This window comes from Apium graveolens, chromosome 6 (assembly GCF_009905375.1).
Source record: "Apium graveolens cultivar Ventura chromosome 6, ASM990537v1, whole genome shotgun sequence".
Classification (NCBI taxonomy): Eukaryota; Viridiplantae; Streptophyta; class Magnoliopsida; order Apiales; family Apiaceae; genus Apium; species Apium graveolens.
Genome location: NC_133652.1, coordinates 101,833,253 through 101,854,693, shown reverse-complemented (window position 1 = coordinate 101,854,693; position 21,441 = coordinate 101,833,253). Strand labels below are relative to the sequence as shown.

General features: G+C 38.9%; 2 protein-coding genes across 2 annotated transcripts; one reads left to right on the top strand and one right to left on the bottom strand.

Annotated features, from left to right (window-relative positions):
- Positions 1-394: 394 nt before the first annotated feature.
- Positions 395-766, top strand: LOC141665348 (uncharacterized). Its single transcript, XM_074471326.1, has one exon. The coding sequence runs from the start codon at positions 395-397 to the stop codon at positions 764-766; it is 372 nt and encodes a 123-aa protein (XP_074327427.1).
- A 16,541-nt stretch (positions 767-17,307) lies between these two features.
- On the bottom strand, positions 17,308-21,315 carry LOC141668031 (uncharacterized). Its single transcript, XM_074474706.1, has 3 exons — positions 21,135-21,315; positions 20,851-20,931; positions 17,308-19,960 (listed from the first exon to the last, which is right to left on the bottom strand). The coding sequence occupies exon 3, from the start codon at positions 19,683-19,685 to the stop codon at positions 17,682-17,684; it is 2,004 nt and encodes a 667-aa protein (XP_074330807.1). The 5' UTR covers positions 19,686-19,960; positions 20,851-20,931; positions 21,135-21,315; the 3' UTR covers positions 17,308-17,681.
- Positions 21,316-21,441: the final 126 nt, after the last annotated feature.

Sequence of the window (21,441 nt, the reverse complement as noted above, 5' to 3'; positions counted from 1 at the left end):
AAGCAAAATACTGCATAATTGCCATCGACTACATGACCAAGTGGGTCGAAGCCCGACCATTGTCGGCTATAACCGAAGAAGCAGCTACGAAGTTCTTCCTAGAGCAGATTATACTCTGATTCAGGATCTCGAAGATTTGCATCTCTGATAATGGGACTCGATTTGTTGAAAACAAGTTCCGAAAGTTCATGCACCACTTTGGGATCGAACAAAGGTTTAGCTCGGTCGCCCACACGCAAGGGAATGGGGAAATTGAAGCAACAAACAAAATAATTTTCAAGGAATAAAGAAAAGGTTGGGCGAAGCTAAAGGCAGGTGGTCAGAAGAACTCCCTTGGATCCTGTGGGCTTACCGAACGACCCCTAGGTCTTCAACAGGGGAAACTCCTTTCAGAATGGCCTATGGGACCGAAGCCCTAGTTCCAGTCGAAGTAGGATTGGAATCATACCGAACTGAGGTCTACAATGTGGAAACTAACAGCTTTGGACTAAGAGCGAATGTGGACTTATTGGAAGAAGAAAGAGAGGCTTCCCACCAAAGGAACATGAAATACTTGCTACAGGCAACCCAGCATTATGATTCCAGCATTAAGAAGAGGTCATTTGGAGTAGGAGACCTAGTCCTAAGAGAGTTGGCTGCTTCTATGCTAGCCAAACAAAGAAAGCTTCATCCTAATTGGGAAAGGCCATATAAGGTGATTGAAGTCGTTCGACCAGGAACATACAAACTTGAAACATTAACAGGCGAAGCAATCAAAAGCACCTAGCACGCCAGTCGCCTTCGAAAGTTTTATTAGTAAGAAATTTCCTTTAAAGTCAATTTGTACTTTGAATTCTATATGAAAAGTGTAAGGAGTTTAATCATAAATAAAACTGCACTTTCTGTCACATTTATTTTTATTAAATACCAAATGCATGGCCGAAGAAGTATTATCTGGGGGCGATCCCAAAGAAGATAAACCCTTCGGTCAACACATTTGTCCTATTTACGAACGAAACATGAATGAATAAGAATCTTTAAATACATCATTCACTTCACCACTATTATTTAATTTACAATAAATACATGGTAAGGACGAATGAAGAATCTTTAGTGGTGATCCTGAGATAAGACCTTCTCCTTTGTCCTTCCCTTATTATCTAGTGATATTAAAGAAGACCGAAGGACATTCTGCCTTAGGGCAATCCCCATGAAGACAGGACACTTTGGCCTCAATTCCGCATATATTAAAAACATTTTGCATAGTGATGAAGGCCTGGTCTAGGGGCAATCCCAAAGAAGACCATCCCCTCCTCTTTATTGACCGAATGAACGAAGGCATGCTGGTCAAAGGGCAATCAAAAATGATCAGCATCCCCCTCCCTAGGCCCAAAAGAAGCCTTTTAAAGTCTTAACAGCCCGAAGTTACCTTCGACCTTTAACACTCGGGGCCGTAAGAGGTAGTAAGGCATTAAAATTGCTAAGGCCAATGATAAGGCCGAAGATGAATTTAAAATTAAAAATATTAAAATTGCTAAGGCGAACGATAAAGCCGAAGATGCGATTTATATTATTAAAATTGTTAAGGCGAACGATAAAGCCGAAGATACAATTAAAATTATTTAAATTGCTAAGACAAATGGTAAGGCCAGAGATGCGATTCATATTATTAAAATTGCTAAGGCGAACGATAAAGCCGAAGATGCGATTCATATTATTAAAATTGTTAAGGCAAACGATAAAGCCAAAGATACAATTAAAATTATTAAAATTGCCAAAGCCAATGATAAGGCCAGATGCGATTCATATTATTAAAATTGTTGAGGCGAATGACAAAGCCAAAGATGCGATTAAAATAAAAATAGATGCATTAAAATATAAAAGCCTGAAGGCTAGTTAAATTACAAAAGCTCGAAGACAGCAGTACCAATTACAAGAAATTACAAGAGAAGATGAACGAAGGAAGTCGCTGCAAGAGTTGGGTATGACCATGGAAACATCAACAGAAAACTTCGCAACAGGATCATCTTCAGTCATATCAAGCACCTCAGTGCTGAAAGCTTAGGCCTGAGGGTCTTCGTCTGAGAGCTCTTCATCTTCGCCGAAGGAGACATGAGGGGCTTCAACTGCTGGCTGGCCGATAAGATCCTCCAGGCTATTATCCAACAACTGCTTATAATCTCAGTTAAGGCCGTGAGCCTTCTCCAAGACATAGTCAGCGCCGAACTAGAAGCAGCGCTCTTCCGTCAGGTCCAGCTGTTTCTTCATCTTCCGAAGCTCCTTGCGGGACTTCTTCAGCTGGACATTCCGGTGGGCGATCCTCCGGTTCGCCTTCTCAAGGGCCTCCTCCAGCTTGGCTCTGTCTCCCTTCAGCACGGTGGCCTGACCTTCCATCATCTCATTCTGGGTTTGCAACCTCTTGAGTTACTCATCGGCCTCCGTAGCCCTCCTTTCCAGCTCCTTCACCTCGACCATCCGAGTCTCCATGTCCCGTACTTTGTCCTCCACGACCGCAGCCCAAGGAGCATTCTGCAAAAAATACAAGGCAAAATGTCAAACGAAAGAAGAACAATACACCGAAGGAAAAAGATTAACGAAATTAAATACGTACCAGGGACAAGAAGGACAGAAGCTCAGTACAAGCCTCGGTCGGAGAAGCTGAAGCAAAGGTTGGAAGATCGGAAGGGAGCTGGAGGTCGTGGCATAAGTCTGAAGCCACCTCCTTAAAAGACTGCCTCGCCGGGTAGACGGTGTGGTCGGACATCAACACACCCCATCCGGGGAGATAGGACTGAACGATCCCCTCCCGGCTTCGGGTCCTCTTGGAGGGGTTCCCTTCTCCAACGTACTCCAGCTCGTCTTCCTCTCCCCCTCCGGAAGCAGTCGGGGCCTGGCGAAGCGGCGATACCCTCTTAGATTCGGGCCTCTCCTCCGTCTCCTCGGAGGGATTCGGCGTGACCCTCCCTTCAGCAGCTTTCTTCTTCGCCGCCTCCTTCGCGACTCTCTTTTCGGCCGCCTTCGCCTTCTTTCTTTCAATTAGGACCTCTCCAGAAGACACTGAAAAATAAGGCAAAATGCCAGGCCCATAAAGAAGACAGAATGAAGGAAAATATGAACGAACAAAAGAAAGCAACTACACAAATAATAAAAGCAGAACTATAATAGACAAAGGAGAAGTTTGTTACCCCCACCCCACAAACTTAGCAACCAGTCTCTGTCCCGAAATTCTTCAGGACCCAGCTTACGCACACGGACATTCACCAGAGCCGCGTAATTTTCCTTCTCTTCCTCTGTTAAACTCGGCACAGGGAGCAATGAAGGATTCACATCCCGTTAGATGGACATTGGGGCCAGCCTTCGCCCACTCACGAAGCACCAGTGAGTATGGGTATTCTTGTTGCTGGAGTTAGTAGTCGTCCAATCCGCCCGGCCAGCCCGCGAGCAATGGTATAAAAACCTAGGCTCTTCGGTGAAAGGAATATGTCCTAAGTCCAATCATGTATTAGGATTTAGGAATAACTTCCTGTGTAATCTGTTTTCATTTCATTGATATTAATAAAAGACTTGTTTTGTTTTTATTACGGGCTCTATCTATTTACGTGTTTAAATAAGATATACCATAGTTTAGAGTAAAGCTTTTTATGGATTATGATGAGATCACAATAGTGAGACCTAAAAGATGATAACTCTAAACTTAAATAGTTCCTGATCATAGGATTACTAACTAGTAATTAATAATCGGCAAAGATCGGTACATACTATGCTTGCTTCATTATGAAGGATATCTGTTCTCATAGACATTTGTGTGGTGACACTATAGCTAGTATGTAGGTGCTTATTATAGAATAAGTTCACTGAACATGACTCGCACAGCTGAACAACTGATGGAGTTCACTCACGTGTCAGCAGTTGTTCACATAGTGATAGTTGTACAAGTATCCTTAGACTTGAGGTCATCATAGTCATCTTGTGTACACTGAACTATGCTTTGGTTTAGTTCTTAGTCTCCAGGGACAATTATTAGGGCTCTACTGGGTATAGGAATTTGTACACGAAGATAGTGTATGATCAATAAAAGATCTACCCCTTCCAGTGAAGGAAGCGAATGTCCAAGGCTGATCCACTTATGCTAGTTCAGGAATCTCTGGCCAGAGTGAATGAAATTAGAAAGGAGTTTCTAATTTGCATAGAACTACGCATAGTAAATGGTAAGCAAGTGATTGAATTAGATAGGCTTGACACGAGATCCATGCCTTGTATTTAATCGGGACATTGTAGGGTAGAAGGAGTTTATTGTACGGTAACTATTCACTGAATAGGTTCTTGGTATTCTAAGCAGTGAATTCATATTATCCGGATAGTCACGATATGCTGAGAAGTATCCCTCAAGATGTAGAATAAATGTGATTAATTAATTAATCATATTTAACAAATTAGAGAATTTATATAAATAATGATAAAATAGTTTTATTATTATTTATTTCTACTACCGGCTTAATATTGAACCTACATGGTCACACCATAAAAAGAGAATGATTTAATGGTGGAGGAATTAATTAATAATGGTTAATAATTATTTATTTATAAAATAAATAATTAATTGGCAAATTTAATAATTGATTAAATGAGATTTAATTGATTATAAATTAATTAAGAAAGGTTCTTAATATTATTAATTAAGGATTTAATTTTTGGAAATTAAATCAAGAGAGAGAATTATTTCTAAAGTGTTTAGAAAAAGGATTAATAATTAAAAGGTGTTTTAATTATTAATGAGAATAATAAATGGGATAATAATAATAATATTTATGGGAAAATTTCAGCTGAAAATTTTGCCTATAAATATAATATTATAAACCCTATTTTTATTCTAACCCCAATTTTTAAAAAAACCTAATTCTCTCCACCTCCTCCTCCTCCTAAACGTCGTTTTCTTGGTGGATACCGGTGGAATGCTTCACGTTTGAGGAGCAGCTGCTAAGGATCTCCGATCGTTGCTCTTGGATCGCATATTAAAGGTTAGTAATCGATCCCTACGTTTTTACCATGATTTATATGCTTTTATTTGGATTTTATGTGTGTAAAAGTGTTTTACCATGCCTCCGCTACGATTAAAATCCAACAATGGTATCAGAGCATAGGTTGTATGCATATAGATCTGTGGTAAAAATTTCAGAATTTTATGTGCTTGTATGAATTAATTATGATTTTTACAAGTTATATTATGGATTAATTTTGTCTGATGAGAAATCGTTTCTCATAATAATTTTGAATGTTGATCTGGGTTCTACAAGTGTTGTAGATCGTTTGGGTATTTTTTTCATAATTTTATGATGTATAGATTTTTTATTATGAATTTTTGAAGTTCTTGCAATTAAATTCATAATTAAATAAGTATATATATATATATATGTATATTCAGTTGTATATATATATCTGCTATATATCTGTACTGCTGCTGTGTTGAATACTGATGGCACGGAAAGAAAAGTCAGGCAGCAAGCTGATCGAGAGGAACAGGTACGGCAGAAGCTGTTGTCGGCTGCTGGAAGAGAAGGGAAAGGGGTGTCGCGCATTCTGGGAATGCGTTACACCCTGTGGCGCATTCACGGAATGCGTTACACCTTTTAATTGGTTAAAAGGGTTGTAACGCATCACCGGAATGCGTTACAGGGCTTGTAACGCGTTCCTGTAATGCGTTACAGCCCGACTGTCCACATTAAAATTGATTTTCTGGGAGTTTCGTAACTCCACTTTAGGCGTGCAATATACCGTTGGATTCGTTTTTCCGAGACGGATCTAATGGAGTGATTAAATTTTAGTTTATATAAAAGTTTTGAACTGTTTATATTTCCGAAAGTGTTTTAAAGCTGTTTTTAACTGTTTTAACTGCTTTTAAATGCTTCATGTGATACATAGAGATGTATAATGCTTAGACTAATATGCTAGATGATGTAACATGTCTACCTTGATGTTTATTCATGTTTATATATGTGATATATGCTTAGTTTATCATGCGTTGATAGATTTAGGTGAACTTAAATGAACATAAGGCGTTTGTTAGACAATCTAGTATAGTGAAATTGTTTCATAACCTTAAGAATAATATTATGAATACAATCATGAGATTCTTGTGTTTATGAAACACGTAATTGAATATGAATTTTCGATATGAGAGAAAGGATGATTCTGTCAACAACATATTTGTATCTGTAAGAAAGGGTTATTAAGTGACGTCTCTTGACAATGTTCCACCCGATCTGGGAATCATTTGATTATTGATTATTGATTTGAAATATTTAATTTAAAAGGAAGAATCTCTTTATAATATGATTATGATTGTGACGTAATATAATCCCTCTAAAATTAAATAATATCAAGTAGTAATTGGCCAATGACACAACGGGCTTGTGTCGGTCATAGCCTTCCAACATGATAGAAAGTAGTTCTTATTTTTAAATCATTGTCGTTTCGTGCCACAGCCGAGGGCTTTGATTTCGAAATAAGAAATACTTATCTATTACATAGAGATGTGTACATTGAATAAGAATCTAAAGGTCGTTACGTGCCACAGCCGTGGGCCTTTGGGGACTGATTCAATTGTACGGAATGTTGGGTTAGACTTGACTTAGAATATTGAGTTTGTCGTGCCACAGCCGTGACTCAATTATTCAAGAGGCTAAAGTTTGATTAGGGAATAACATTAGATGTAATTGACAAGAGTTTTCTGCCTATTGAACATTACATGGCGTTTCGTGCCACAGCCGGGGTTGTGTAATGGAATGTAGGATCCCTATTCCCACTAGCATTATGAATGCTTAATTTTTCACGTAGGGGGTTGAATAAATTAGATAAACTAGTGGGAGCCACTTATGAATAAAGACCTGATTCATATAGTGTTTTGAAATGAAATCGAATATTTGCTAAGTGTTGTTATATGTTTATCATTTACAGATTTACTTTGTACGTTATGTCTTCTGCACTATCACTCAGGAGCATACTAGATGCTCCCAAATTGACTGATCCTAATTATGCTGATTGGCTTCGAAACTTGAGAATTGTTCTCAGGATTGAGAAGCTGGAATACGTGATTCACTCACCTAAGCCTACTGAACCTGCTAGTGATGCACATAATGATGAACATGTTGTGTATCGTAGGTGGATAGATGATGAAAATGTTGCTCAATGCATCATGCTAGCTTCCATGAACATTGAACTAGAAAAGCAACATGAGCATATGGATGCTCACACTATCCTCATGCATCTACAAGAGTTGTATGATGTGGCGGAGAGGACAGCTCGATATGAGATATCGAAGGAGTTGTTCGGTTGTAGGATGTCTGAGGGATCATCTGTGAATGACCATGTACTTAAGATGATCAATTTGATTGAACGTCTTGGACAACTTGGTTTTGCCATGGATGGGGAGCTGAGCCAAGACTTGGTCTTGCAATCGCTTCCGAGTTCGTTCTCGCAGTTTGTTGTGAACTTTCACATGAATAAGTTGGATGTCAGCCTGCCTGAACTCCACAACATGTTGAAGACTGCGGAATCGAATTTTCCCCCTAAGAAGAGTTCTGTTCTTCTAATTGGTGGAGGTTCCAATCCTAAGAAAAGGAAGAGGAACTCTTCCAAGAAGAAGAAAGTAGGTGAGAAAACGCTGATTCCACCAAAAGCTGAAGACCCCAAGAGCAAAGTTGTTTGCTTTCACTGTAACAAGGTGGGGCACTGGAAGAGGAACTGCAAGGTTTACCTTGCAGAATTGAAGAAGAAGAAGGGTAGTGAGACTGCCGCTTCTGATTCAGGTATGTTCATGATAGAAGTGAATATGTCATTAAGCCAAATTTCTACTTGGGTATTAGATACCGCCTGTGGTTCTTATATCTGCAATTTGTTGCAGGGATTAAGGAGAAGTAGGACTCTTGAGGAAGAGGAGGTGATTCTACTGATGGGAAATGGAGCAAGAGTTGCTGCTGAAGATGTAGAATCATTTCATTTACATATGCCTACGGGCAAGACTATTGTTTTTTAAATAATTGTTATTTTGTTCCCTCGATTGTGAGGAATATTATTCCCATGTTAGACTTGGCTGGATTTTTCATTTATTATTGAGAATAATGAATGTTCTATTCTTAGAGATAATATTCTTTAGGGACGTGGTACTTTAAATAATGGTCTGTATAAATGTGACATAATTTACTTTAGATTGAACAAACTAATAAAAGAAAAGGGATGATGAAAATCTCACTTCATTGTGGCACTGCAGTCTCCATTTAGTAGACATGGAGAGAGGGCTGCAAATTTTCTAGGAATGGTACACACAGATGTATGTGGACCAATGTCTACGCAAGCCATTGGTGGATTTTCATACTTCATTACTTTCATAGATGATAGATCTAGATTCGGATATGTGTTTGATGAAACACAAGTCTGAAGCCTTTGAAAAGTTCGAAGAGTATAAGTATGAAGTGGAGAAACAACCAAATATAGTATTATAATTCTTCGATTAGATTGAGGTGGTGAATACTTGAATGGAGAGTTTCTGGATTATCTCAAAGTAAATGGTATAGTCTCCCAGTGGATGCCTCCAGATTGGTATCTGAAAGGAGAAATCGAACTTTGTTAGACATAGTTCGGTCCATGATGAGCTATGCAAATCTTCCAGTATTCCTATGGGGTTACGCATTGGAAACCTCAGCATATTTACTGAATAAGGTGATTTCCAAATCTGTTCCTCAAACTCCGTATGAGATATGGAAAGAAAGGAAACCGAGTCTTAAACACGTTAAGATTTGGGGATGTCCAGCTTATGTCAAGAAAGTTGACCCAGATAAGCTGGAATCTCGATCCGTAAAATATAGTTTTGTGAGATATCCTAAAGAGACTTTAGGGTATTACTTTTACACCGATCATCGGGTGTTTGTCTCCAGACATGCTACCTTCTTGGAAAAGGAGTTTATCCTTGAAGGAAATAGTGGGAGCAAAATTGAACTTGATGAAGTTCAAGAAGCACAAACTGCTACGGATCAAGTGGAAACACCTGTTCTCACTGAACAACCTTTTGTGGAACAGCCCATTCATAGGTCAGGGAGAGTGTCTCGCCAACCTGGGAGGTAATAAGGCCTTGTCATTGAGAATGACAATGAGTTGTCGATCATTGATGATGACGACCCTGTGACCTATAATGAGGCTATGAGTAGTGTTGACTCAGAGAAATGGCATAGCGCCATGAAATCCAGAATGGAATCTATGTATATGGTATACAAAAGATAGATTATAGCAGATGGCCAGGTGGAGACCTATAAGGCCAGGCTTGTGGCAAAAGGATTCAAACAAAGGCAATGGATTGACTTTGATGAAACCTTTTACCTGTAGCCCTGTTAAAATCAGTTCGGATTTTGCTTGCGATTGCCGCTTACTACGACTATGAGATCTGGCAAATAGCCAGATGGTTTTCTTTCCAAGGGAAAAGAAAACCTAGTGTGTAAGCTGTTGCGAACCATATGTGGTTTAAAGCAAGCTTCTCGAAAGATGGAACATTCGTTTTGATGAGACAATCAAAGAGTTTGATTTTATCAAAAACGTAGATGAACCATGCGTCTACAAAAGGGTTAGTGGGAGCGCGGTAACATTTCTTATATTGTATTGAATTAGAGTTGACACACATAACAACATAGCAGACCCACTCACAAAGCTACTTTATGAAAGTCACTTTGATCGTCATAAAGACAAGATGGATATTAGATACCAGAGTGATTGGCTTTAGTACAAGTGGGAGATTGAAAGGAATATGTCCTAAGTCCAATCATGTATTAGGATTTAGGAATAACTTCCTGTGTAATCTGTTTTGATTTCATTGATATGAATAAAAGACTTGTTTTGTTTTTATTACGGGCTCTATCTATTTAAGTGTTTAAATAAGATATACCATAGTTTAGAGTAAAGCTTTTTATGGATTATGATGAGATCATAATAGTGAGACCTAAAAGATGATAACTCTAAACTTAAATAGTTCCTGATCATAGAATTACTAACTAATAATTAATAATCGGCAAAGATCGGTACATACTATGCTTTCTTCATTATGGAGGATGTCTGTTCTCATAGACATTTGTGTGGTGACATTATAGCTAGTATGTAGGTGCTTATTATAGAATAAGTTCACTGAACATGACTCGCACAGCTGAACAACTGATGGAGTTTACTCACGTGTCAGCAGTTATTCACATAGTGATAGTTGTACAAGTATCCTTAGATTTGAGGTCATCATAGTCATCTTGTGTACACTGAACTATGCTTTGGTTTAGTTCTTAGTCTCCAGGAACAATTATTAGGGCTCTACTGGGTATAGGAATTTGTACACGAAGATACTGTATGATCAATAAAGGATCTACCCCTTCCAGTGAAGGAAGCGAATGTTCAAGGCTGATCCACTTATGCTAGTTCAGGAATCTCTGGCCAGATTGAATGAAATTAGAAAGGAGTTTCTAATTTGCATAGAACTACGCATAGTAAATGGTAAGCAAGTGATTGAATTAGATAGGCTTGACACGAGATCCATGCCTTGTATTTAATCGGGACATTGTAGGGTAGAAGGAGTTTATTATACGGTAACTATCCACTGAATAGGTTCTTGGTATTCTAAGCAGTGAATTCATATTATCCGGATAGTCGCGATATGCTGAGAAGTATCCCTCACGATGTAGAATAAATGTGATTAATTAATTAATCATATTTAATAAATTAGAGAATTTATATAAATAATGATAAAATAGTTTTATTATTATTTATTTCTACTACCGGCTTAATATTGAACCTACAGGGTCACACCATAAAAAGAGAATGATTTAATGGTGGAGGAATTAATTAATAATGGCTAATAATTATTTATTTATGAAATAAATAATTAATTGGCAAATTTAATAATTGATTAAATGAGATTTAATTGATTATAAATTAATTAAGAAAGGTTCTTAATATTATTAATTATGGATTTAATTTTTGGAAATTAAATCAAGTGAGAGAATTATTTCTAAAGTGTTTAGAAAAAGGATTAATAATTAAAAGGTGTTTTAATTATTAATGAGAATAATAAATGGGATAATAATAATAATATTTATGGGAAAATTTCAGCTGAAAATTTTGCCTATAAATATACTATTATAAACCCTATTTTTATTTTAACCCCAATTTTTAGAAAAACCTAATTCTCTCCACCTCCTCCTCCTTAACGTCGTTTTCTTGGTGGATACAGGTGGAGTGCTTCACGTTTGAGGAGCAGCTGCTAAGGATCTCCGATCGTTGCTCTTGGATCGCATATTAAAGATTAGTAATCGATCCCTATGTTTTTACCATGATTTATATGCTTTTATTTGAATTTTATGTGTGTAAAAGTATTTTACCATGCATCCGCTGCGATTAAAATCCAACATTCGGGTTCCTTCGGAAGTCGTAGTGCCACCAGAATAGCCTCAGAGTATGAGTGATTCCTGCGTGAAGGAACCTATTCTGGAAGCAATTTATATGAATGAACCCGTTGGGGTCCATCTGCCTAGGGCGATCCCCATTTGCTTAAAGAGGTGCTTCACAATCTTCAGCGTCGGCACTCTGAAGCCGCACTTGAATGCCGCATGCGAAATCCCGACGGCACAGTCGTCGTACCCCTCCGGCACTCCGGGAGTGTCATAAATCCGTTCATTCTCCTTGGAAGCGTAGAGCCATAAGAAGTTCCAAGGAATGAAGAAGTCAGAATACATTTGAATTATCCTCTCCTTCGACAGCTCCGACCGGTTGTTCGCCGCCGGATAATTCCGGGGAGATAGGACTGAACGATCCCCTCCTGGCTTCGGGTCCTCTTGGAGGGGTTCCCTTCTCCCACGTACTCCGGCTCGTCTTCCTCTCCCCCTCCGGAAGCAGTCGGGGCCTGGCGAAGCGGCGAGACCCTCTCAGGTTCGGGCCTCTCCTCCGTCTCCTCGGAGGGATTCAGCGTGACCCTCCCTATAGCAGCTTTCTTCTTCGCCGCCTCTTCCACGACCCTCTTCTCGGCCGTCTTCGCCTTCTTTCTTTCAATTAGGACCTCTCGAGAAGACACTAAAAAATAAGGCAAAGCGTCAGGCCCTTAAAGAAGACAAAATGAAGGAAAATATGAACGAACGAAAGAAAATAACTACACAAATAATAAAAGCAGAACTACAATAGACAAAGGAGAATTTTGTTACCCCCACCCCACAAACTTAGCAGCCAGTCTCTGTCCCGAAATTCTTCGGGACCCAGCTTACTCACACGGACATTCACCAGAGCCGCGTAATTTTCCTTCTCTTCCTCTGTTAAACTCGGCGCGGGGAGCAGCGAAGGATTCACATCCCACCAGATGGACATTGGGGCCATCATCCGCCCACTCACGAAGCACCAGTGAGTATGGATATTCTTGTTGCTGGAGTTAGTAGCCGTCCAATCCGCCCGGCCAGCCCGACGAGAGATGGTATAAAAACCTGGGCTCTTCGGGTTCCTTCGGAAGTCGTAGTGCCACCAGAATAGCCTCGGAGTAGGAGGGATTCTTGCGTGAAGGCACCTATTCTGAAAGCAATTTAAATGAATGAACCCATTGGGGTCCATCTGCCCCAGGGCGATCCCCATTTTCTTAAAGAGGTGCTTCACAATCTTCAGCGTCGGCACTCTGAAGCACTTGAATGCCGCCTCCAAAATCCAGACGGCACAGTCGCCATACCCCTCCGGCACTCTGGGAGTGTTGTAAATCTGTTCATTCTCCTTGGGGGCGTAGATCCAGAAGAAGTTCCAAGGAATGAAGAAGTCAGAATACATTTGAATTATCCTCTCCTTTAACAGCCCCAACCGGTTGTTCGCCGCCGGATAATTCACCGCAGAACCGAAGAGAGCCCGACCCGTTCTCTCAGGACGAATGGAAGACGTCCCCGCCAAACTTCCTGACCTTGGATCCCAAGTCTCTGGTGGGTGATTCGCTCGGTCCATGTCCCTGTATTCGGAAACAGAGAGACATTAGTCCATGTACTCGGATTAAGACAAAAGAAAAATAAAAAAAGGACGAAGGGCCGAGTACATGTCCTAGAACCGAGCGAACAGAAAACTCTAGAGTCGGCTCCCGAAGGATGTTTCAAAAAGGCAAGTTTCCCGTAGGAAGTTCTTGCCCCCAGAAACTCTTCGCCTACCATATTTAAACTCCAAACCAAATATCTGCACCCTGGGTCAGCTTTCGAAGGACGTTCTAAAGCCAAAAAAACTCCCCGAAGAGAGTTCTTGGCTAGAGAACGCCTCACATGCCATCTTTAAACCCCTGGGGAACCCCTGAAACTAACAAAACCCAGAAAACTCCTATTAACTACCCAGGAATATCCCATAAACAAGAAAACCCCAAAACACAACAATAAAACACATATAAAAGCCCAGAATAAAGGCCATTGGACTTGCATGCAAAAACAGTAAAACTCAATAACTTGCATGAAAATATAAGGAACACTGGAAAAGGAAAAGAGAACTTACTGATTTGAAGATGCTCTTGGATTGAGATGGGATAATCTGGAAAAACGGAGTTGTTGTTGCCCGTGATTAGAGAACTCGACGATGTCTGTTGCCGTTATGAGAAACTGGAAGTGTTTAAAAGAAAAAGAAATGCACAATGGCTCTTATATAGGCGCCCAAAAATGAATTCAAAAGGGCGACGTTTGGGGGGTTTTAAAACGGACGCCCCGGATTAAAACGGTTGAGATTCAATGGCTGAGATTGAACCATGGAACAACGTGCCAACAGCTGTCACTTTAATGCACCACAAGTTCCCACAAGCTTGCCACGTGTACGAACGAAGATTGAGGCGAAACTGAAGCAGTCACCCTAGGGTTTCTTCGCCCTAATATGGGCAAGAATTAATGTCCATCGGCCCGCCAGAAGGCCCAGCCGAAGGACAGGGACATGTTGACTATGGGCCCAATGAGGCCCACTGAACGAAGGCCCATCGGACGATTGAGCTATTGGGCCGAAGGTCCACCAGGCCCATAAGCTGAAGGCCCACGGAGAGCCTCAGGCCAAGGCCCATCTTTCTTCCCGACCGTTGGAAAGCAGAAGAGGCATAACGCCCCCTTTTCACTCCCTCCTTAATGATGAGTAACGTCAGGTACATTCATGGTAAAATTGGATATAAAAACCCTTGGAAAAGTAAGAAAAATATACACACATTCTTTCTCAAACACTCTGTTTTTCTTGTATTTTTAACCCACTTTACAACCAGATTCTTATTCTCACGTCGGAGGTGAATCGGGGGTACAAAACCTCGCATTGTCTTCGCTTTCAGGTCTTAGTAGAAGCCATTTTCGCGGAGGCCGAAGTCTGTTCATCCACCCGAAGGAATCTGGGCGTAACAATAATTCTTATTATTTAATTATTTAAAATAGTAATCATGTATACCACAATAATATTTTTCTTAATTTCTTTACAAATGTACATTTTTTTATTTTTTTAAATATTTTTTAAATTTTTACCAATAATGCCGATTTTTTACAGATTAACCCGATTTTTAACCAACTAATCGGATTTTTTCTGATTTTTGACTGATTTTCATAAAAAATAAATTTTGATCCAATTTTCGTTTAATCGATTCGATATACTATCTGAACAACAACTAATCGCAGCAGCTTAATCCCGATTAATCGCCGAGTTTTAGAATGGATAATTAATAATTCAATTTCTTGATTAAGTTTATATGGACCGGGGCCAAATGGAGGCCATCTCCGACCCATCATTTTTTATTGTGATACCAATAGCAAAATGGCTCATAAATTGCATTATTTTCAAATTCACTCTTATACTAAATATAGATTACACTAAATTTCTTAACAAATTACAAAATGAATAAGATTGGTGAGACAAAAATAAAAGACCGAGAGAAATGATAAATAAGCTTAGGCATTACTCTTTAAACTTCATTTTAATATGAAAAACGTGTAATTACCCATAACATAAATAACCACTATTTGCATGAATGGTCGTGAGTTATAAGATATTCTATGCAGCCTTAAAAAAATTTATCCATGTGATAAAATCAGACATCTTATTTCAATATCAAGAAAAAAAAATATCAAATCCGATTTCTATAACTTGAGATTCAAAAAGGACAAAGAACAAGATATTATGTCGAATAATTTACTAAACAAAAAATACTCAAAATTTTAAAAAAAAATCTTTATTAATAAGGTCTAGGGATGATTACGTGTTTTAGGATCATCTCTTATTTCAGTTAAGTGAATGAGAGCATTTTATATTCAAAATTTGGTATCTCATTGCAACTAATTACACTTTTGATGCGATTTTTTCAACGCCTTTCTTTAAGTTTATTTTTTAAAACTATTTTTTTAATTTTTTTAAAAAAATTCCCCCCCTCCCATAAATGACTCATACTATGGTTTGTATTATTTGAACTCGGATCGGCGCTGAACTGTTTGGTTTTTGTTGGACAAAGTTGGGAAATAGAATATAGAAGTTAATGATCATGTGAGCAAGACTAACAGCAAAGAAATTATTAATCAAGATTTAATATCTTTAAAGGACAATCTAAAACACGAGCATTCGGGGGGATTAACACGAGAGATCAGAACGTGGTCAGAACCAGCTTAATCAGACGAGTTGAAATGATTTATAACATATAGATGTGATGGTGAGAGAAAAATAGATGCTTAAAATTCCTGGTGCTCATGTTTCGGCCACTGAGAAACAAGAGGAAGAAACAAAATGTAAATTATGAAAATATTCTTCAGTACATCACATAATAAAATGAAATTAGTCTCAGGTCTCGCTGTGAAGGTTTTCCTTGGTACCCTGCTGTTGGACGAAATGAATCTTGTTTCATCAAACTAATACTGTAGTTCACATACGTCTCCCTGTTTGTAGGAATCTGTATTTTTAAATGTCTCTTGATTTTAAGCTGGCCTTTTACAATGATTTTAGCCAGAGCTGGATTAGGTTTGTGATGCTCTACAAATAGAAATCGGTAGCTAACTTTTAAGTCGTGGGAAAATTTTGAGCAAGAGATGCAAGTAGTTTTAAATGCGCGACTGAAATCCTACCTTATGGGACATAATTGCTGGTCTCTCCTTGCAATTCACTTCATCATGGTACATTTTTCTGCTCGACCTGCGGTGTACTTCACATTTGCATTATATATTTGAGAATCACATATCTCATAAATTTTTGGTTTTGTAGAAAAACTGGTTTGATCTGCAATACCAGAAAACTAAATAAGATATCCTAGTCTAGAGAGAACAAAAAATGGAAATAGAAACCTTTTTACTGAACCAATTTTGATAACAGTATAAACAGAATTCAAACTCACCTAGATTAATTGTTACTAGTATGCAAAAGAAAAAAAAAATCATTGTACTTATATGGGACACAGAAGTTAACATGCTAACAGTTTTTCGTTTACTAACTTCTGTAGAACCCTGGCGCCCTGCAATTCAAGACTAATATTCCATACAGAGATCCAAGAGACATCAAATTTAGAAAACATAGCTTCTTTGATGTTTTGAAATATGATAAATATCATGATGAGCAGCATCGACACTGACCTAATAGAAAGCATCGTAGCTCAACAGAACGACTACACGCCTTTGACTTGTGTTCCTGTCTCCTTGGTGCTCATTAGGCTAGTTTTCGACTTATCTCACTCTTTCACACCCATATTCTCTGAACTCTGGAAGCAAGTGGCTGAACTAGAAACTAAAGCGACTAAACTGAATTCTCTCCAGCTGGCCAAGACAAGTATGCTCCATTGCTTAAACTTGGCTGTCTAGGGAACTGGATGGAACTTGAAGCAAACTGTATTACATGAAGGTTTAAGAGAGCACTTGCAACAACATTACTAGAAAAATTTCTCTCAGCTTGCAGTTGATGAGCTCTCCAAAATGTTTTGGCATAAATTAAAAAATAAACTTCCAAGAATATAAACTGTGTACAATTATCCACAACATATTAGTATACAAAGAGAAACTATGGATTTGCAGAAGTTTAAAGTTCTTCTGTAGTATAAATAATTGAAGGTCCCTAGTGATAGTGTTTTTAAAATTTACAAGGAACTTTTCAGATAATTAACTTGAAATATTATACGCGAGAGTATTATCCAACTCCAAAAAATTGTAGAAGGGGTTGAGACTTGAGTGCTAGTATTCCAGTATATTCATGTTTATCTGTTTCTATGCAAATATAACGAAATAATGTACTATTACTAACAAAAAGTATTGAGAGAGACAATTCCTTTTTAACCAAAGGTCACTAGTACAAAGAAAATTAAACACCACTGGAACATCGAAGCAACATAAGTCTCAATATACATTAAAACTGACTCTGTCATTTAGAACTCAAATGACTTATTTATCATTACAGCAGCTGCAGTCTGAATGAAGGAAAAATTTACAAGAACCAAACTGACAAACAAGAACATACTCAGATAGACCACCAGCAAACACTAGGAGAACAAATATAATCCTAATTAAATTCCCCTTACTAATGTAATACTTGCTTTTTCAGCTAGAGCACTTCCAAATATCTGACCGACTTCAATGACTAAAAGACACAAATGTGGAGCATCAAACAACTTAATGATCTTGAAACAAAAAAAATACACATTATAGGATAACCCCCCAATAGAGATGAGCAGAAACATAGGTTGAGTAAAAGGGTTACACCCATTTTTGCGGCATCACATAAAATTTCCCAGGTTGGGGTTCAGAAGGATGACCAACAATGAAGTTTCTTTTGCCGTCTAACAAGTGCTCTGAACTTCCGGAAAACAATGCAATGAGGCCGCCTCCATGCACCCTCCCTTCTGGAACTACAGCCGAAACTGATGTAGCACCTAATCCGACTGAAAGACTGCCATCACTCCAAGCAGACCCAATACATCCAGCAGTAGGAACAAGAGTCCTGTCCATCATCATATAATCGCCACCGGCGTCCTCAGTATTACTAACTTCTTTCATCATGTCAGAAGTCTTTGAATCCTGGACCATAACACCCACTGTAGCACCTCCATGAACTCGTCTATCCTGTACCAAGCCACCGTGTGATGTACACAATCCACTCTTTCCCCTAGCCAATGCGTTACAAGGATTGTCTTCTTTTCCAAAATCTGAACCCTGATGGCCCCAAGAACATCTTTTCCCTCCCCCATGAGCCTTGCAAAAGTCGGTGCTACCTTGTGCGCTTTTGCTACACCCTTCATATTTGCACCTCTTCCCTCCACCATGTCGGACGCAATAATCTGTTCGACCCCTAGCACTTTTGGTGCATTCTGGCACAGCACACCTCTTACCGCCCCCATGTGCTACACAAAAAAGGGTACCTCCATGCACACTTTTTGGGCAGACCCCACCACCCTCAAACGAACACCTTTTCCCTCCACCATGGCCCTTGCAATAAGGTGTACTTCCTTCTGCCCCCTTGGTGCATCCTTCAAAGGTGCACCTTTTGCCACCGCCATGTGCCTTGCAAAACATTGTGCTCCCTTGAGCCCCTTTTGTACATGCCGGATACTGACACCTTCGCCCACCTCCATGCGAGATGCAAAGACCAGAGAGACCTTCAGCGCTTTTTGTGCAGTTCTCCTTTGTGCACCTCTTTCCACCCCCATGTCGAATGCACAATCCAGATTTGCCTCGGGCAGCACGACTACAGCCCTCCTGACTGCATCTCCGACCCCCACCATGGGCGATACAATAATCTGTACACCCTTCTGCACTCTTTGTACATCCTAGAAACTCACAACGTCTGCCACCACCATGGGCCTTGCAATATGCAGTTCGACCCTCTGCTCCTTTATGGCACCCAGGCTTTTGACATCGCCTACCCCCGCCATGGGCAATGCAAAGACCAGAAGCACCTCTTGCTCCCTTTCCACATCCCTGAAACTGACATGTTTTTGTGTTACTGCTACGCTGCTGTGTAATCCCGGAAGTGCAGGTTACTGAGCTTTTTGGTGTTGTTGCTATGCTGGAAGAAATCTCTGGAGTAGCTGAAGTTGGTTTGAGTTCTTTCAGACTCTGTTCGAGGAAGAGACTTGGTGGAACATAATTTCTTCTCTTCCAATGTGAGGAAGCTGACCCTTCATGTTTATGATTTGTTCCACCAACAGCCTTTGGATATTCTACAACATGCTGAGATGCACTCGAGCAAAAATGAGATGTAGAAATATTAGATGCAGATGGTGTAAAGGATAAACTCAAGTCCAGATTAACCTTAGTCTGCAGAATGGGTGCATTATGATTGGGGATGGCACTGTTCTTTAAATTTGCCACCTTCTCATTACCAAGATGGAGAGAAAAGTCCAATTCAAGATCCATAGATGACCCCTCGTCAGTTTCTTTGGCAGAAGAGACTGTGGTACATGCGGTAGCTGAACTTCCCTTACTATCGGAGGAACTTGAAGAACGACCTAACCCAAGACATAATGGCAACTCAATTTGTTGCTCTAAAGATCCACCAGACAGGCTCCACTTTCTCTTAATTCCTCTTGATGCCGATAGTCCTGCAGAGACTGAAGAACCGGGAAAATCAAGTCGCAATGTGGTATCTGCACAATCAGCTGCAGATCCAGCTCCCCCCACATGGATGGTGCTGCACGGATTCTTCAATGAATTTAAAGCAGGTTTGACAACAAAACCTTGACCGCGGAACCTTGCATCCATCAACCAACTCCTTAAATTTTGTCTAAAGCAAATGTTATACCAAAATAATAGCTCGCCTGACTTCCGGGATTATATTAATTATATACAAATAATCTAAGCTCTAGGGTTAGAATTAGAATTAGATGTCTTTGCAGCACGGCCCCCCGCTAACAAATCCCGATGTGTCCTTACGGTCCATTTCGATGATTTATTATAAGCTTCAGTTACTTAAAAGAAGATTTCACAAACTTTCAATTCCTCATCTCAAGCACATGACTGTTCAGCATCCTGCACTCCTGCTCCACAATAAACATATTGTTAATCTAGAAGGCCTGTAACTGGAACACCAAAACTCAAGCTTTAATGATTGTAAAACAAAAAGGCAAAAATAAAGCTAATCTGCTACCATTCCATAAATAATATTATTCCAAACTACGAAATTTTGTAGCACAATATTAACATATTAAACGGAGAATATATTTCAGAACAAGTTGGATTAGTATATGAATATCCACGCGGATGATTTACTAATTAAATTGTGCTAATGATAAATGGGTAGGTTTAGTATTAAAAAACGAGCTTAAGATGTTTTTGTCACCAATATATAAATTATGTATCTAAATGAATGGTCATTATTCTATATAAATTATGTATCTAAATGAATGGTCATTATTCTGGATCTAGAAGAAGTTTCAATGGGATAAATCTCAAGTATCACCTGCACAAGCACATTCACTGCCACATAATCATACACGATAACATGTACCGGAACTCATGATAAAGTAGGCTTCACGAACCACTAATTTTTAATATATATTTTTTTTTGAATTAAACTGAAAGGAAACGCCAACCCCCACTACTTAAAAAGAATGTAAAACAATAGAAGCATGGCTTTCAAGTGCCATCTCAAGTAAGAAAACCAACAAACTAGTAAGCAAAGATAAATAAAGAAAATGAGATAAAATTGGGAAGAAACTGTCATTAAGTAATAATTAAACAAATTCCCATAAAGAAAACATATTCATATAAATGGAAAACCTTCTTATTTTACAAACATGAAAACCTGTGGTAGAAAACCATCTAATATAACACATAAAAGTAACATCTGACCAAAAAAACCAATAAAACACATGAAAATTTAAAAAAAAACAGATCTTTCTGGAAATAAATTGAATAAAGTTCATACCTTTAAAAATGGTAAAACGTAATTGAGCTGTAAAATTCTGATCTTGACACACGCACTGTATTCACAATTCTTAAAACCAGCCTGAAAAACAAACAAAAAGCACAAGGATTTACACTTTTTGTACAAAATTCAAAGAAATTAACTAAATCAAATCAAATCAGATAAACTTGAATAAAAAAATAACAAAATTAACAAGTTAAATTAGAAGTTGACTGTGCAAGCAAAGATAAATATGTGAAGATAAACAGATATATATAGATAGAGGGATGTTTGAGTATATGTACCTTGAGAAATTGAAAGAGATTGAGCTAGGGCTTTGTGGAGGCGCCGGCAATAAATAGTTGTATATAGGCAGAGAGATATAGAGATAAAGAAAGAGAGAGGGGGAGAGATTATTATGGGAAATGATGAGAGAGAGAGGAGAGAGTATGTTTGTTTGAGATGCGCGCGTGTGGGTGATTATGTCCAGAAATAAAAGAGCGGTGAAAGTGGCGCACTTTAAAGAGAGTGGCGTAGGTTAAGGCAGCAGGGCAGCCGTTTCTTTTTATTAATTTCCTTTTCTTAACCACTACGATTATCTCATTGGATCTT